The sequence below is a fragment of the Cotesia glomerata genome, linkage group LG7, assembly GCF_020080835.1.
Source record: "Cotesia glomerata isolate CgM1 linkage group LG7, MPM_Cglom_v2.3, whole genome shotgun sequence".
NCBI classification, from domain to species: domain Eukaryota; kingdom Metazoa; phylum Arthropoda; class Insecta; order Hymenoptera; family Braconidae; genus Cotesia; species Cotesia glomerata.
Genome location: NC_058164.1, coordinates 9914604 through 9934078, shown reverse-complemented (window position 1 = coordinate 9934078; position 19475 = coordinate 9914604). Strand labels below are relative to the sequence as shown.

The following is a 19475-nucleotide window of genomic DNA, read 5'->3' as shown; positions in this document are numbered from 1 at the left end:
AATCTATTTTCATAGACCTGTAAAAATTTTTTAGATACTTATGGAAAATTTTTAAATTTTGATGAAATTTTTTTATATGAATTAAAAAAATATCTTCGAATATTTATAGTTATCAATATCTTATACATTTTAATTTTATAAATACAAACAATAATAGTTTAGTACCCTATAAATTGTCTCAAATAAATCCTCTGGTTCAAGATCTGGCTCATACACGATTTTACGCAAGTCGAAAATTTTTTTTAGCACGTACTTCCTACGATAAAATCTTCTGGCTCATTTAAACAACCAATTAAGTATATATTGCAGAAGTACGGCTCAAAAGTTTCTGGATTCAAACCGACTAAGGTAAAAGACCCAGTTATCGACACTTGCAATTTTGTTTTAATTAAAAAAAAAAAATCAACTCTAATAAATTAATAAATATAATTTTTGAGTTATAAATTTTAAGATAATTGGTTTTCTGAGAACATTTTATTTCTTTAATTAGAATAAAATTGCAAGTGTCAAACAACTAGGCTACTGTCAATAACTGGGTCTTTTACCTTATGTTGAGGTCCACAAAGTAAGGTTTTATCTACTTTCGTACAAGAGATTGGATACTACAGATACGATTCTTGCAGACTTGGCCGGGCTTCTTGAACTTGTCAATTAGAAAATTTTTAATATAATTTCAACTATTGGTAAATTCTGATAAGCTTTGATAAATTTTTAATTTTTCTTGGCTGCTATATTTTATCTTAAAAAAAAATTTATTAAATTAAAATTGTTCTTACATTATACTATTCATTATTTCTTCACTAGTTTTATCGCTATAATTACCTGCATTTAAGGTATTTTAAATCAACCAAATTTTTTATGAAAATATGGTTACATCATTCAGTACAAGCCCACTTCTTAAAGTGATTCAACAAAAAACTATTCAAGAATTTTTTGCTCTAATTTATTTTAAGTTTAAACATAACTTTTCTTAAATGATTTTGGAAGCTCCAATGGGTTTCTAAAGTTTTCTATTTTGTATAATATACTTCATAAACTTAATCGAACTTGTTAAGTTAATTTACTTAATTATCAAACATTTTAAATAATTTATTTCTGTTCATTTAAACTTTGAACATGAATTTGAAGTTTTACCGCTCCAAATTATTTGAAATACTTTATCATAAAAACTTTTAACTTCCCGCTAAGAAAATCGAAAATTTTAAAAAATCGGGAAGTTATTGTTTTCACCTCGTTTTGCAAAAATTGAGTTTTCATCAGATCTCGACGTTTGAAGGTCATAGGAAGCTTCCCTGACTACTCCCGCGAGGTTATCACCGTGTGTGTGTGTGTGTGTGTAAGTATGTAAACTCCCTATAACTTTTGAACGGTTCTATAGACCAACTCCAAAAACTAATCAGCTCTTAACCTTAAAAAACCACGTCGATTGCCGCTAATCCGGTCAAAATCGGTTGATTCGTTCGAGAGATATCGTGCAGGAAAGAAAACCCAAAAAAGTGTTTTTTCGGAATTACTCCGAAATTTTTTGTTTGATCAATTTAAACTTAAAGATTGTTTATGAGGCTTAAAAAACTGCGTCGAATGCCGCCAACTGCAAGAAAATCGGTTCATTCATTCAAAAGATATTGCGGTTTGAAAACTCAAAAAATAGTGTTTTATCAAACTTCTATTAGACTTTTGAGCTCGAAGAGCTCAAAAGCATAGAAAAGTTATCTCTTTGAGCTCGGAGAGCTCAAAACAACACATGAATTGTATTTTTGAGCTCGAAGAGCTCAAAAATGGCATAAGTGCAATTTTAAGCGTCCATGTATGGAATTAGCGGGAAGTTGCAGGGATGGCCTTCAGGGTCAACCGATTTCCTAATTTTTTTTTTAATAAATTTGTTTGCAAATTACGCTAATAATAATTAAACGTTTTGTGTACAATGATCAATTTACGGTTTTTAGCTTAGCAGATTTACAGCGCATGCGCATCGTAACTGTCAGTCATTTAAATAACGGTATATTTTGTTGACATATCAATAATTGGTATATTGGAAGAAAAAACTGAAATCGTAGCTATATTTCTTGCTGTGTTTATGATTAGTGTTCTTATTTTAGTTGATGTTAAGAATTTCAATTTTTCGCGGACTTTTACATTGTAGTTAATTGAAATTTTCATTGGAGCATTAAAACCAGAGTTACTTTTTGATATTTTTTTTTTCATTCTTTATGTTAGTCCTTACGGTCTTACACTCTGTGTCGGTTGTCAGTGTAACTGCGCAAAATCAGCCGCGTCAGCCGGGGTCGGCGCCCGCCTGGCATCATCTAGTTCAAAAAATGACTATCAGAGGGCTGTAATGTTTAGCGTTTTTTTGTAGTGTCAGCCACCGTGTCACAATTGTGATTGTGTGGTGCTTATATCTTATGTGTTGAATAAAAAAAAAGTAAATAAGTAAAAAAAACTTAAAAACGGTGTTTGCATACGCCAATACGTATTAGTTCTTTTTTTGCCGTCCGTCATCATCGTTGTTTCTATCCTGTACAGATTAATCGTGGTTGTAATACCGCGTGTTATAAGCCCTAACAGAAACCCACTGCATTTGGGTACAGAAAAAAAAAATAAATATTAATAATAATAAATATGGACGTGAGTCTTGTGAGTTATTTTCAGTATGCGATACCTGTAGGTATCGTTTTAATTTTTGCTGTACTCGTTTTTGCATTTGGCTTTAAAAATGCTGAGCAGCCACCATTCGCTCAATTATCAGCAGTCTCGGACGTGGATCGAAAACAAACCAACAAAAAAAGAAATAAAATAAAAGAAAAGGTATTTTTTCAAATTGTTACTCAATTATTAATGATAAAAAATTTTTACTTTTTTTATTGTTCGATAATATTTTTAGTATAATTCTTTTATTTTACCTTGGCATATGTTATTAATTCATATGTAATAATCAATTAATGGTGGCGTATACAACATATGGTTTCTTATTATTAGACGAATGTGAAAGTAACATGCAGACAATAATCAGCTGAATGTCTAATTCAAAAAAGGGTTGCTTTACAATGTGTGTGCGTTAATAAACTATGACGTAACGTGACGTTTTCTTAAACTTTATTTTATATTTCATATATAATACTCAGTATGTTGATTTTTAATGCCCGCATGTTATTTTCATAGAGGGAAATAAGTATAACGTCGTAGTACAATTTTCTGATTTATTTTAATACATTATAATCATTCAATCAAATGAATTTGTATAATTTTAATTAATTATTATTTTTTTTTTTTTTTTTATCGAAAAGTAGATCATTTATTTTTCCATTTTCAGCGTTCCACAAATGAAAAGGCCAATGAAAAAGCTAGTCCAGTCAAAAAATCATCACCAGCTAAAACTGAATCATCAAAAAAATCAGTTGCTAAAAATGATGAGGTCGAAGGTAAGCTAAAGGAACGTAAACAAGAAGACAATACATCTGTTGTTGCTAAAAAAGATAAAACTCAAGTGACCAACAAATCTGGAAAGGAAAATAAAGTTGAACAAGTTAAAAATAAGAAAAATATGAAAAATTTGATTCTTGAGAAACCAGTCGATTTTGATGATGGTGTGTATTTATTTATTTATTTATTTTTTTTTTTCAAATAATTTTAATTAAAGTTTTTTTTTTTATTAATAATAAAAATGGAATTATTTAAGGTGATTGGGAGCAAGCTTATTCGAGAAAAGATAAGAAAAAGAAGAAAGAAGAAGAGTCTCCAAAGAAAATAAAGAAATCGAAGAAAAGTGAATTAGTTAATGATGACAAGAATATTGAATCTGAAAAAGTTGAAATTAAGGACAAAGTTGCTAAAGAAACTGAAAATAAAGAATTGAAAGAAAAAGTTCAGAAGGATGTTGTTTTAGAGCCAATAGATGATATTATCGAAGCTGAAGAAAAGGAAGTCGAATCTATTGAAGATAAAAAGGTAGTTGTATTTTTTTATGTTTCAAACTAAGTTTTAAGTTAGATAAAAGAACAAAACGTGATAAGAATTATTTAAAAGTCTTCCTTTAAATTTGTATATTATCATTTCTTCCAACGTAAATCATGCATTATTTTATTTTCTACTTCATTTGCATCGATAGAAAGATACACAAATAATTTATTCAATAACTTTGAATATTTTTCGTTAAAAACAAGTGCTTCTAGGTACTCGTTTTTATTTGTTATAAAAATAAATTATAATTATGTTCTGATAAAAATAAGAATGAAATTGATAATCTTTTTTTTTTTTTAATTGATTAATTAAAAAAACAATTACATTTACTCAGCTTATTTCATGAACTTATTAATAATTTAAAGTTTAAATTAAATATTTGTATTGAAACAGTTTTTTAAAATTAATTTGCATATTATTACAGCTGATATCAATATTTAATTTAAAATTATTTTGTAATATCTCTTATAACTGAAATTATATCTTTTTCAGGCTGAAAAAACCAATGTAATTGAAAAAGAAAAAGTAGATAAGAAGAGTGCCAAAACAAAGAAAAGCAAGAATTCTAATGATTCTGAAAACACTTCAATACCAAATGTAACTTCAGTTGAAACAAAGTCTGAAAAAATAATTGAAAAAAAGGTTGAAGATGTTTTTCCAAAAAAGACTGAACAAGTGGAAACATCTAATAAAGTCGAACAAGTCTCTGAAAAGGGTGGAGCAGTTTTTGATGAGCTAGGCGGTAAGATTTTTATTTACTGATAGTAACTCCAAACAAAAAAAAATAAATATAATACAATAAAATCGTTATTTTTTTTTGTATATTGAAATCTTGATTGATTTAATTGTTTGAATTATTTTTACAGACACGTGGACCGAAGCAAAGCCACAAAAAAAAAGTAAAAAGAAAGCACGTAAAGATAATTGAAATTCTCATCAATGAACAATACATGATAATCCGTTTTTACTGCGGAATTTACGTCGTTTCCGCTCCACGAGGCGTGAAATAATTACATAAAATCGTCATTCAAAGCGTGAGTTTCCTCTGTGAATACACATGATAAAAATGGGGTTGAACATTCAACCATTTAGAATTTTTAAAATACTTTACACTATTCCTTATGACCTAATGTCAATAAATTATCATTACGTTAATGATTATTGATGCAATATTAACAAAAAATATATATTTATTTAAATTTTAAATTTAACGTTAGCCAAAATAATTTCTGAATTAATTTTTAGTTACTATTTTAATTAATTTTCAATACATCACTTGTTCAACTCTATAGAGTAAGATCATTTATTTTTTTATGATTAAGTAGAGTTACTTACAATCTGATAGAATAAAAAATATAATTAAAAATTGTTATTGGACGCTCAAAATTAATATGTGATTGCGAAATATCTTGGTTAGCTTAATAATTTATAATTAATTGCAGCTCGTTACATTTTTGAGTGAAATATTTTATTTTATTAGTAATATAACTGTTAGTGTAGATATAACGATTTTTTTAGAGTTGCTTTTATGAAATCCTACTTAGTTCTAATTATAGTTTTGTTTAACCACAAACAGTCTCATCAAATTGTCTTGCAGTTTACTATTTTCAAGTAATAAAAAGTTATCTTTATTACTATTATTGATTTATATAATTGTATCAGTTGTAACGCATGTGTTTCAAATGCCTAAAAAAAATTTTTTTTTGACTACTTTCTTGTAATAGGAGACAAAAAATATCTTTTTTGAGTTTATTAGTAAGGCTTCGGCTGGTGACGTAATTGACTCAAGTTATTAATCTATACTTGTTTGATAATGACTAGAATATCTAAAAATAGTAAAAAACTAAAAACTGTTGATGAAGAATAATGAAATATAAAAAGACATTAACTAATAGATTATGAAGATTAATCAATGTGATATTTTCTTTTCTGATGATTATCATTTAGGAACATTTTGTGTTCAAAAATTTTCTTTCAACACCTGACCCTAAGTCATTTAAAAAATTTGTTTTTTTGTCGAAAATTATCAACTACATAATTGGCGAGAAATTGTAAATTATTTTTATTTTTTTTTCTTTTTTTTTTAATTAATTGAAGATAAAAAAAATACTTTTCTGTTGTAGAAAAAAAAATGTATACATGAGTATTTTTATTTTATCAAAATACTATTGATGCATATTGGAGCATCAGTAAAGATTAATTTAAAAAATATGTCTAATCTAAAAGAGAAATATATATTTAATGAACATATAAAAATGTATATTTAATTTTTTGATCAAAAATTTAATTTTTTATTTAGACTATTTTTATAAGAAAAAATTTCAATCAACGATCAATAATAAAAATATTCACTTTTGTTTTTTAATGACACTATAAATTTTATTAAAATTTAGTATTGTATATTCTTAGGAAAAAATATTTTGAATAATAAAAAAATGTAAATAATTTTAGTGTAATGGGATAAATACTAATGTTATCAATCGATAACAGATTTTACGAGATAAATAATTGAAAATCATCATTCAGTAACTTTGCCAATAGATATAATAATAATTATAGTAGTTGTTATAAAAATTTCAATGGCCTATATTGTGTCGCTTTGTCTGTACTATAAACCAGTTAATTGACTATTTTAAAAAGTGCACAAAAATACATAAATTACTGGAGTGGAACAATAATGAAATAGTTAAATACCATATAAATTCAAATTGCATGGCCGAATTGCCAAAATAACTTAAAATATTTCCAAGAGAATTGATTTATAATATGATATAAAATACAACAAAAATCATTGATGTAATAACATAAGAAATTGTTGTAATTCTATAAATATTACAATTTGTATATACGATAATAACTATTATATATATATGAATTATATATTTGTGTATCATATACATATATTTATATATATATTATATATATAAATATACATATATATTCGTGGACTACGATATTAATGAATGTTGATTGAGTACGTGTGATTAATGTAGATTCGAAATGCCGATGAAACAAAGAAGACAAACATTATATTTGAATCCTACGGGGGTTTTTTTTCAAACTAACGAAATCTAAAACGTTATCAAGGAAATAAAATAAAAATGAATAATTAGAGAGTGAGCAAAAGGAATAAAGACTATTATATTTTTCCAGCATTTAATTGCGGCAATTTTTGTGTGTGCCCTGCCCACTCATTAATTATCATGCGTATATAGTTCAACTAGGCAATTTGTACATAAATGACCAATAGTGATGAATGAAAAATTATAAAATATGACAATATTCTTTCTTTAATAATTAAGACTTGGTAAAATGAGTTAGTTTAATGGCTGATTATAATTGTATGATTTCTTCTTGTAAAAATTTATTGAAAATAAAAAAAAAAGTTTATAAAATAAACCGAAAAATTATTCTATTTTAGTCAATAATTTATTTATATTCATATTTACATTTACAGTTTTGTATAATATATATTATTCATTATGTACATAATGTAATATTTTATTTTGGTGACAATGTACCTTTTTTGTTAAATTTACTACACTTTCTTTTAAATTTCTTAATTTTAACATCATTTTTATCTTCGCTTTTCAAATTAGTACCTGCTTTCGTTTCACTCGTTTTATTTTTTTTTATTTTTCTTCTTCCAGCTAATTTAGTAGTTCTCTTAACTTGGACAGCGAGTTTACCTCTAGCACTTTTTTTTTTTTTTTTATTTTTACCTTTACCATTGCTCATATTTGCAATAATAGCTGCAGTATCTTCGGATACTTTAGCTTTAGTTTGTACTGTTGTAACAGTAACTCGTATAAATGAATCATATAAAATATCTCCGCAAGATTCGCCAAAACAAAATTCTTCTCCGCATTCACCACAAATTTTTACACTACTTTCGATTATACCAACACGGGTTTTTGTGCGTCTTATAGGACTTATTGACATCCTACGTCGTTCTTTTGACAGCGTTTTAATTTCCATTTTACCCATTTCCACCTTAAAAAAATAAACACAAACAAAATAAAAAAAAATTACGCGAAAAATTTTCAACTTAAATCATTAAAATCTATTATCGTTTGTAAGTATAAATATTTGATCACCAATCGTGAAAACATTTCTTCATCTTGTCTCAACTTTGGCCTCAATGGTGTCAACATTCTCCAGTCGATAGCTACTTGTTGAAGTTCATGAAGATTAAGACTTCTCATATCTGGAGGAATTGGATCACCATACCCCCATTCTCGTTCCATAGACTTTAATTCCTTTTTGGTTGTTCTCCATGAAAAATCTTTGTCTCGTACTTTGATATCTTCGCGCTTTACCTAAGTTTCATTTCGCTTCCATTAATTCTTCAGCAAGTAATTTATAAACTTAAATTAAGTCCTTAAAAGTTTTTGTTTACCTTTTCGGGTTTGATTTTGTACTCAGGACAACGCTCGCGAAGACGCCGAAACTCTTCTTGTGAATTACACGTTGCTTTGCTGAAGTCCGGAATTAAATTTCCATCTCTTTTGTCGTCTCGAAGAAGATCATCCAGTTGAAAAGCCATTTAAGATATCAAAGTATTCTGTAATGTGAGAAACGCGTCTCATTTTTTTTCACAACCTTTCAATCATTATCTCGAACCCCCTTTTATTTTTTTTTAATAACATTAGTTTTTTTTTCTTCTAAAAGCTTATTAATACAATTTAAATAAAAATAAATTATTCATTAAATAATACGCAAGTAATTTTTATTGATACAACTAATAAAACTCAGTGTTCGGTGACAGTAGACATCTTTCTGATTCCCATTCGCGTTGTTTCGCCAATAAACCCTACAAGTATTTTCAAAACCTTAATACTCATAGGATTGATTTCAATATTGTTCAATAATATATTGTGCATACTACTTACATTTTTTAAAGAAGCCAACTCTGAAAGAATTTCATGTTCACACCACAAGTTTAATTTATTTTTAGTATTTGAATCTATTCTTTTATCTTCATCATCGGTTTTGAAATCATCTTTGACACGTGAATTATTATTAGACTTGTTCATTTGTACAATAATACGTCCGTGTTCATTAATGCGTAATGGTACAGCTGAATTCAAACTATCCACTGACAAGTCTGCATCATAATTATCCGCTTTGGATTTTCGTTGGATTGCATTACGAATTTTCGACTTGATGGTGCTCATTTTCCTGCGGTCAGATGACGGTGACCTACAATAAATATTCTGTAAGTAACTATTATCATCAATGAGAATAAATTATGAGATATCCCGTTTAGAAATTTGATTAAAATATTACTGTAATTTTTGGCGCACTACAAAAAACCAGTAATTGATTAACTAGTAATGGAGTAAATGGTCATTGGATACGATAATACGTGGTATTTAGTATTCACTATGCAAGTACGGTAAATCGATCACGTTCATTACGAAGATAAATTATTACTCATATCAAAATAGATATACTAAGTCACATTGGTACAAATTGTATCGCGATTAATATGATTAAATATTGATTTATATTGTTCATGATTAATTTAGATTAATCATTTTATTATTCAAAATAAGTCAAAATTAGAGAAAAATTGTTCGGCAACAATAAATATATTATTTTTTACAAATTGCAATTTAAAAGATTAAACTTATAAAATATATGTATTTCTACTTAAAATTTTCATGATCAAAATAATTAAAAAGTAAAATTTTGAGATTAAAAAAAAAATTTTATTTTCAAAAATTTTCTTTAAATTATTCTATTTTTGATAACTATTAATGAAAATAATTGATTGCTCGAAGAACTTTCATTATGTTGATTTTCTAATTACCTGTAACTAAAATTGAATGAAGTCGTAATTTTAAATAATTACCAAAATTCTTTTTTGTAATAATAAAATTTGGTTTAAATGTTACTTGAAGTTCTGAATTTTGAAATAACAAAAATGGAAAAAGTTTTAAAAATATGAAAACTTGAACATGTTCGTAACATTTATAAATATAAATCTAACCAAAGATCAATATTCATAAGCATAAAGTGCAACAAAAATCTGTTGTTAGTTTTTCTAAATTAAAAAATCAAAATAAAAACCTTGATCTCTCATCACTCGAATCCACTCGTCGTCTCCTCAATCTCATACGTCTCTGATAATGGGGATCCTTCTCGCTCTGCGTTCTGTATCGCGTCCCAGGCCTGGACAAAGCTTTAATCACTTTGAAACTCATAATTTCCATTCCTAGCTACTAATTTTAATTCAAAAAGCTTATAAAATATTATTAATCAAAATTCTTACCTATTGGCATTCCAGCGTGGTCGTGACTCAATACTTTGCCGCGGTTGTGACTTAGATCGCGACATATTTTTATCAGTATCCCGTCTTATAACACTTTCTTTAGATCCTCTGCAAGCATCTTTACTTCCTAAATCACTGCTATCATTTTCAGCGTCTGTTTGTGTACCAAAATCTCTTCCATATGTCACTCTATATTTACTTGGAGTTAACAAACGATTTTCAATAATTCTTGGCGAACAAGATGCTACACATGTATTTTTTCCCGATGAAAAATTAGTTAAGCTTTTCAATAAATTATTGAAATTATTATTGCTATTATTATTATTATTATTATTATTATTATTATTATTATTTACAGCCATTGAATTATTATCACATTGTGTGCTTGAATTAACAATTAAGTTTAATAATTTAACATTGTTTCTACTTAGAAAGTCAGTATCTTCAAGTCTTCCCGTTAAAACAATCGCTACATCTTTATTTAATCTCATCACATTTTCACATACTTCTTCATTAACAAATTCATCCTCTTGTTTTTTATTACAAGATTCCATAGTATCAGTTGGATAACATTCATCATTATAATTATTATTATAAATATTATTACTGTTATTATCATGATTTATATCATTAACATTGCTGTAATCATCGCTATTATTATTAACATTAATTATTTGCAAATCATCAAATTCAGAAGAAATATTGATATCAGTCTTAGTCTGTCCGTATAGATTATGATTATCCTCAGAAAATTCATTGACGGAGAAAGATTTGTTGCTTACATCAGTTCTCCAATCAGTAATTACATCAGGGTTTTTAACTTTATCAACGATTTTAAAATCGTCTCGTTGACGACGCTGTCGCTTTTCCTCTTTAGCCAGTCGTTCTGCCGTTTCGAGGATCTTCTTCATGGCCTGTTCTTTTTTCAACTTAGCATCTTCTTTTTCTTTGAGCTTTCGCTGTTCTTCTTCATATCTAAGTGAAGAAAAAAATAAAAAATGCTTGCATAACACACAGACATAAGTAATACCCATCTTAATTTTAATTATCATCATTACCTTAATTTTTCCTTATCTCTTTCCCTTTTGATTCTTTCTTCTTCCTCTAACTCTTCTCTGAGCTTTCTCTCTTTCTCTTCTTTCCTACGTCTATCTTTTTCTTCCAACTGCTGCTTTATTGCACTCTGAAGCTCAAGGGCTTTTTGTCGTCGTGCTTCACGTTCTTGGAGTATTTGTGCATCTACTGGAATATTGTGACCTCGTAAATAAGTCTTTGAGTCTGTAGAACCAGTTGAGCTATCAGGACTACTAACGTTGTCATGATTAATTACTAAGACCTGTAAATTATAAAATTATGATTTATTATTATTTTTTTTGTTCAAGACTGAGATTTTAATGTAAAAAAGATTAAAGATGATTTAATTATCTTAATAATGACAAAGAACGTACCTGGCTAGAGTGATCTAGACGAGATAGCCCTCGCTCTAACCATGAGGGCGGCGGCAAGTCATTTCGTGTATTATCTTGATTCCAAATACTTCCCCATCGGGGTCTATTCAGCTCACCTAAACGAGAGCTGGCGAATTTTCGCGATGGTGGCAGTGAAGGATCTGGTAAATCATAATAAGAATTTTGCCAAAGTCTTTCAGACATTTCAATATCCCCTTGTGATTTTTCTAATGGAAGTAATCCTGAAATTAATTATTTTCAATTTTATTTAGCAGTATTCACTTTTTTTTTCAAATTTCGGTAGTCAAAAAAATGGTGTCATTATTTTTTTATTTTGGAAATTAAAAATTTTATTTTTTTAACCTTACAAAATTTCAGTAGATAACATATGCAGAAAAAAAATTGAGAAAAAATTCAACTTAGTTTAAGTTGAAACTAAAATCACAAATCAATTAGCTCAAGGACTAAATTTTCTTGGGACAAGAAAATTTTTTCGAACTGAACAAGTTTTTTTGGATTAAAAGAAAAAAAATTTTTTTTTTTTTTACTTAAAAAAAGAGTGAAGAAGAAAAATTTTTCCTTTTCTGAAAAGTTATAACTTTTTTTTTCTCTGTATACTTAACTACTTTTACTCTTTAGTTTTTTACCTAATTGATTCAAATTTATTAGCTGAAGCTTAAAAAAACAACCCTTATCATACTATTTATAAATAATTTTTTCAAGTAAAATTTGAAATTTTCCAATAGAGCCGAAAATTTCCTCCCGAGTAGTAAAAATGAAATTATTATTTTTTACGAAAAAATAATAAATTTTGTTCGACCGCCGAACCACCGTCGCACCATACCGCCGAACCACCGCTGAACTACCGCTGTTTGGCGGAATATTCCACCGCACGCTAAAAATTTACTCCCCCTCGCATCGCCGAACCACCGCTGAACGACCGCCGCACCAATGCTAAAGCATAGCTACAATTTTATAAAAAATGGCTTCATAATTAATTTATCACGCAATAATTAATTAATAAATAACCCGACTAGAAATTTTAATGTAAGACTTATTGTACAACCTCCTTTTATTCAAATGCTTAATATTCAAATAAAAAAAATTGTTTGAATCAAACTAAATAAATAATTAATTTTTTTTAGTCGTTTTGTTGATGTGGATTTTTAATTTCGTCCTCGGGTTGCACAGAAGCGGCGAGCTTATCGAAATATCCTGAAAAAATTTTAAAGATTAAACTGCGATGGGAATCGAACCTGGGTCGTTTGCGTGGAAGTCTCGAACATTACCAACTGCGCTGCAAGTCGTAGTTAACTGAGAGAATTTGGTTTAGTTATTTGAATGATCAACAAATATTTTATTTCAATGTATACCACCAAACGGCGGTCGTTCGGCGGTCAAACAAAATTTATTAAAACTTGACAATTTTTAATTCGTCACAGCTGTGGTGCGGCGGTGGTTCGGCGAATTGATAAATTTTAACCTGTCACGGCGGTGGTGCGGCGGTGCTTCGGCACTCATAAAAAAATTCAAATGGTCACATTCATAGTGCGGCGGTGCTTCGGCGGCGCTTCGGCGATTAAAATGCCGTGCAGCGGTGTTTCGGCGGTAATGCAGCGAACCCACTTTTACTTAAACAGTCACGGCTATGGTGCGGCGGTGCTTCGGCGACCATACAAAAATTAAAATAGTCACAGTCATAGTGCGGCGGTGCTTCGGCGATTAAAAAGGCTGTGATGCGGCTAAATTCTGTTTTTACTCGGGCTTAAATAAGATTTATTGAATAATAAAATATAAAATTATTATAAAAACATACTTTTCACTTCGGCAGTTTGAATAACAGTCGGTTCAATGGAATCACTGGCATAACCAGAAGTTTCGCCTTCACGTTCTTCGTACGTATTACGAATTAAAATGTCACGTTCTACTTCGTTGTTTGAATGTTTTTGTGTTCGTGGTTGATTTATAAGCCGAGAACCTTCTATTTCTAGATTAGGAAGTTCCTTTAAACGAAAAATTACTTGTATAGTACAATATTGCGTGACTAAAATGAATATTAATATTCGTCAAAAGTATTAGATACTCCAAAAAATAAAAGTCACTAAAAAAATAACAAGAAAAAAAAAAAGAAATAATTAAATGCAGCTAAAAAAAAACCAAACTGTTTTAATTAAAAAATTTCTGCAGCATAGTTAACGCGAAATTGTATCGTAAAATAACTTTTATTGCTATTATATAGAATATACTGAAAAGTGTAGAAAATTTCATTTGGGTCAGATGAAATTCCGTGATGGAACGAAATGGTACGAGGGTGTGCGTGATACGGGGTCTAAACTCTGTTTCTTAGTAATGATTCTATATCCAAGCTGTGGGGTATAAGAAATAGATTTTCCCAGGGTATCGAGGGTCGTTGAACTACCCCATGTTAACATATATTGATTTATGTTAAAATTGTGTCGTGGATTTTCGTTTGAGTATTATAAACATCACAGTTATTATCTTCGATTTATGCAGAGGGTATTCTGGTTTAGAAATTTAAAAAAATCGAAAATTTTTTTTAATACTTTTAAATTTTAGACATTCAAGAGTATATCCTCCAGAAAATTTTTTAAAATTTCAAAAACTGACGAAATTTTAAATATTTCAGTGATGTGCAAATCAAGAAGTACATTTTTCTTGAAGTTACTTTTTCAAGACGATTGCTATGATATCTCGAAGTTCTACTAAACCGATTTACATGAAATTTGGTATGAGTTTTTTCTATTCATTTTTTTATCGTCCTTACTGGAATTATAAAAAATTTTTTATTTTTATTATCTTTTAAAAATTCGAAAACGTTAAAAAAATTTTTTTTCTTTAAAACGGCCTTCCCCTTTACTAGTTTGTAACTTTTTGAATTGTTTCGTTTTTATATTTTTTTGTATATTCTTAAAATACTAATAAATATTTGCCAAAAATATAATTTATTATTTTTTATTGCACTTGAAAAAACATTTAAAATTTGGTTTCTAGATCAGAATACACCCTTAAGTCAAAATTTAGATTTATTTTTATATTAATTGCATCGATATATCGACTCACCTGTGATTTATATGCGTGTTGATGTTGATGATGTTCTTTGGAATATATTGGCGGTAAGCTAGGACTTCGTCTTCGCATCGAATCTGGCAGTTCTGTGCAATCAACAATATTTATCATACTACCACTATTGGGAAAGTTCAAACTTCTTAAGCTCGTTGATGCAGTGTCGATACTTTTCAAACTTGCAGCACTACCGTAGTCTTCACAAGCACGGAGAGGCTTTCTACTGCTACTAGTACTCTGGTAGTCGCGGGTCGACATTCTCGAGCTAATTACAATAAAAAAAATTTTAAATAAAACAAAATTATATTTAAGAAAGAAATTTTTAAAATTTATCAAAAATTGATAATGCAAATAAATGATTAGTATACCGAATTGCTGAGTAAATTGGATTCGATGGCTTTGAGGCATTCCAGTGCTCATTTAATCTAGCCATTTCTTCTGTTAAAAAAAAAAAAAAACATAACATAGTTTTTAATGATTTCGATTGATTTTTATTTTTTTGGTAATTATTTGGAAGTAGGTTCACATTATTTGAATTCATAAAAACAATAGTTAAAAGTATTTTTTAACAATCACAATTTTTTTTTGTTTATCAAAAACAAGAACTATTAAAAAAAAAACTTTTTTTTAAATCGCATTTTTATTTGAGAAAAAATTTTTTTTTAGAAATAAAAAATTGAGATTTTTGAAATTAAGAAAAGAATTGTTCATTTTTTATGTTTGATAGAAAAAAAAAGAACTACAAATTGCTTGACTTGTGTGGATAAATTTTACTAACGATTTTCGTAGAATATAAAATTTTTGTGAACAATAAGAACTTTAAAATTTATTGAAAATTGTATTCTATAAGTAAATCAATTTAAAAATAAAAAATTTTTATCTATCGATATTTTATTACGAAAAATATGATGGACCCTACTTCAAAACAATTATAGATATTTTTTTGAAATATGATCAATTCAAAGTTGCTGTTATGAATTGTAGGTGATAAAATCATAAAGTAACTATAAAGAAGAAATTAATCAGTCTTATTATTCCGATTTATACTGTATACATATATGTATATATAGGAAAAACCATGGAAAAAAAATGAAATTGGAAAAAACAAGAAAAACATTTTTTTATATAATAAATATTGTACTTACCTCGTTCTTTTGCCCACTGCAGTCTTTTTTGCTCGACTAAAGATATTCTTCCCGTCATTTTTATATCCCGCAGGATATTATATATTACGTATAAATGTATATTTTATTTTTCTTTTTTATAACTTTAATATGATAACAGAGGGGCTCGAGATAAAATATCTTATATTACGCAGGAGAGTGAAACAAAATTTGTTATTTATTTATTTGTTTTTTTAAACTCTGTTTCTTTTGTTTGATATAAGTAATTTTAATTATTTCACTGTCCTGCGGCGTGGATAAATACCTATATTGTTGTCAAATAAAATTGTGAGAGTGGAAGACTGGTGAAATACAACAAGTGTCGAGTACTCGGTCTAGTTTGAAAGTAAATATAAAAAGTAACAAGTATCAAGTAGCAAGTAGCAAGTGTGAGAACGAGTGTTCACCCGCGTGTTAACGGCGGACAACTCCGTCGATCTATATCCCTTAATGCTTCAGACCCCAATGAAACCCTTGAGCCAACGGTAACCATAGAAACAATCGTTAAATCAACCTCGGTGTATATGTACACCTATATTGTTAACAAAAGCCACATTTAATTGTTCCGGTCGATAATATCGATCGTGAAGATGCGTTTATGAGTATGGGATAATGACCTCTGGCTAGCGTTTGTCACGGTCATACTTTCAACTGGACATACGTAAGTGCGTGTTATTTGTAATACACATTTATAAGAGTCATGGTCTTTAGAATGATTAATGTCAGGGTGGTATAGAAAAAATGTCTGGAAAATAGTTGACCCTGCGGGTTGATTTTAAAACTTCAATCCGCTCTTAGCTTGACATTGTTATATTTTTATTTACGTGAGACTTATTTTAAAACAATAAAATCATTAAAAGTCAATCGTTATTCCTAAAGTTATATTATTTATCAATTATCACAGACATGCCTTATTACTACACTGAGAAAACGGTTTGTTTGACTCAAATGCACAGATTTATTTGAAATGAATCAAAAATATTTATTTAATGTTAACAAATTTCTTTTATTAAAATATATATTACTTTGAATCAAATACTACTTCGTTTCGGTTTATTTAATTGAATCGACTCATTTATTTCATTCAAATAAAGATTTGTTAACTATTAACAAATCTCGCTTCAAGTAAATTACGCTTGGTGTCGCTATTTTTGAATGTAAAAGCTAGAGTATTGTTTACATTTGACTTTTTTTTTGTGACCAACCACTATTTCTTTTATATTTATTTTATTATAATATTAATTTACCTATTGATCTTGAAAAAATTTTATTTTTTCCGGTTGTGACTTACTATTTTTTTTTTTTTTCATTAAAATTTTTTTTTATTTTCATGCAGTTATTGGAACGAAAAAAAAATTTCTTAAACTGAAATATTGAATATAAAATTTGTATATTTTATAACAATATTAGTTTATTTTTGTAAAAAAATATACTACTATTACTTATAATACTAATAAAAATACTATGATTACTATGATACTGAAGTTAGTCGTCAGCTGTCAATTTTAAAAATTTTAATAACAAATCAATTACAATAAAAAAATGCTTCTAAAAATTTTCACTTATAATTTTTATTAATTTTAACTTGTAAAATTTTTTAATTAAAATTTTTTCATAATAATTTTATTGTTATAAAAGTCGAAAAAATTTACAGATGTCTGTTAATTTATAATAATAAAGTTAGTCGACATTTTTTATTTTTTTATTTTGCTTAATGTGTTAAATTAGAACTAAATAATATTTTTTTTTAATTGCACTTACAGTTTTTCGAATTTTTTACAACTTAAATTAAAAAAAAAATTTTTTTTCAATAAAAAAAATAAAAATTTTTAGATGCCGGCTAACTTTATTGTCGTTGTTAATTTCAGTATAATTAATAATTCCAAAAGAAATGCCTATTTTACCCCAAACGTTCGATATGTCCACTTTTACAACTTTCCTAACCTAAAACTAAAAATCATTGCTTTGAGTATATTCAAACATACCATTTATTTATAGTTAACAAATCTGATTTGGTTGAAATATACGATTGTTAGCACCAAAGAAAGATTTGTTAACTATCAACAAATCTGGATTTCATTCAAATATACTACAACTTTGTCTCAAATAAATAAATTTATTTGAATCAAATAAATATTTCTGGTGATATTTAAATAAGAGATTTATTTATAGTTAACAAGCCTCATTTCATTTAAATGAATTGTTTTCTCAGTGTATATGTAGCGGAATTTTCCAACGTAATTTTCATAAACTTCAAGACGTTCAATTCATTTGAAAATTTCTAGGCATATCAAGGACAGATGACAATGCAATAATTTAATCGATTTATTTTGAAGTCCTGATCAGGATCAGCAAGATAAAAAAAATGACTAATTTTACAGGTTAAACATATACCATCCATAAAATGACAACAAATATTTTTTAACTTCCCGCTAAGAAAATTGAAAATTTTCAAAGATCGGGAAGTTATTGGTTTCACCCCGTTTTTCAAAAACCGAGTTTTCAACGGATGTTGACGTTTTGAGGTCCTAGGAAGCCTCCCCAAATATTTCCGCGATGACGCGCGTGTGTGTGTGTGTTTTTTGTTCTTTTATAGAGGAGGTAAAATACATTTACGTATGCCAGGACTAGGTGTTGGTGCCTGGGTATGTCGGACTCAGAAGTCAATATTATTTTGCAACAATACCGACTAAACATCCTCCTCTCTCCTTTCCCCATAGATGTTACAGAGAAGACTAGATCGGGACCGCGTTAGCATTACTTCGATCCAGTCCATGTTGTGTCTCACGATACCTACTTCTTGTTACTACTGGTTTCTAATCCCTTTCTGCGATTTTTTCGTTTAAAAGACGCTGCGCGTAGGCTGCGACAGCTGACCAGTTTTCTTCTTTTGTGATCATGCAGGTTACCAAGCTCTCAGAGGAGAGCGTTGTGCCTATTGTTTCTTCGGTGCTGATTCTGTCGTCCTTTCACCGATCACACTCGAAAAACGTGTGCTCGGCGTTGTCAATTTTGTCTGGGTAGTATTTGCACGTTGGTGTGCTGTGCAAACCCATCTTGAAAAGATAGGCATTGAACTGCCCATGTCCCGTCAATAGCTGGGTCAGGAAGAAGTCCGTGTCCCCGTGCTTTCGAGAAAGCCAGACGTTGATGTTTGGGATCAGGCGCGCTGTCCATCTGCCCGCCTCTCCCGATGTCCATCGGTCCTGCCACTCTTGCTGCGTTTCCGCCTTTATCCTCGTTCTTGCGTCCTTCATGTTTTCGTCACTATCTTTAGCGTCATAGAGTTTAACTCTTTCGAACGCTAATAGGTCGATGAGCGTGACTCCCGCAATGACCAATACAGCCGCTTCGGAAACTGTGCGGTAGGCGTAGGCAACCCTGAGAGCGCCTCGCCGCTGTACTGCTGCTATCTTTCGCTGGTAGGTCTTCTGCTTTAATATGTCTGCCCATATCTCAGCCCCATAAAGCAGTACCGAGTGGACTGCTTCTAGAAGAACTCTTCTATTTTTTGTTCTTGGTCCCATGGTGTTGGTCATAATT

General features: G+C 28.9%; 3 protein-coding genes across 6 annotated transcripts; 1 reads left to right on the top strand and 2 right to left on the bottom strand.

Moving 5' to 3' along the window:
- The first annotated feature begins 2104 nt into the window (after positions 1–2104).
- LOC123268970 (uncharacterized protein DDB_G0286299-like) lies at positions 2105–6042 on the top strand. Its single transcript, XM_044734437.1, has 5 exons — positions 2105–2808; positions 3314–3587; positions 3680–3948; positions 4453–4702; positions 4827–6042. The coding sequence occupies exons 1-5, from the start codon at positions 2623–2625 to the stop codon at positions 4886–4888; spliced, it is 1041 nt and encodes a 346-aa protein (XP_044590372.1). The 5' UTR covers positions 2105–2622; the 3' UTR covers positions 4889–6042.
- A 1419-nt stretch (positions 6043–7461) lies between these two features.
- Positions 7462–8506, bottom strand: LOC123269050. Its single transcript, XM_044734549.1, has 3 exons — positions 8360–8506; positions 8058–8279; positions 7462–7953 (listed from the first exon to the last, which is right to left on the bottom strand). The coding sequence occupies exons 1-3, from the start codon at positions 8504–8506 to the stop codon at positions 7462–7464; spliced, it is 861 nt and encodes a 286-aa protein (XP_044590484.1).
- LOC123269345 (bromodomain-containing protein DDB_G0280777) lies at positions 8434–16753 on the bottom strand. Of its 4 annotated transcripts, none has more exons than XM_044734959.1 (10): positions 15915–16753; positions 15138–15207; positions 14767–15034; positions 13502–13688; positions 11686–11927; positions 11296–11573; positions 10238–11212; positions 10036–10137; positions 8853–9162; positions 8434–8524 (listed from the first exon to the last, which is right to left on the bottom strand). In XM_044734959.1, exons 1-10 carry the CDS (start codon positions 15970–15972, stop codon positions 8507–8509), a joined length of 2508 nt encoding a protein of 835 aa, XP_044590894.1. In that variant the 5' UTR covers positions 15973–16753; the 3' UTR covers positions 8434–8506. The 4 variants fall into 4 exon arrangements, with proteins under 4 accessions (XP_044590894.1, XP_044590893.1, XP_044590895.1 ...); XM_044734958.1 differs by lacking the exon at positions 8434–8524 and adding an exon at positions 8639–8773 and having other exon boundaries at positions 15915–16751; XM_044734960.1 differs by lacking the exon at positions 8434–8524 and having other exon boundaries at positions 9039–9162; positions 10036–10147; positions 15915–16751.
- Between the last annotated feature and the right edge of the window lie 2722 nt (positions 16754–19475).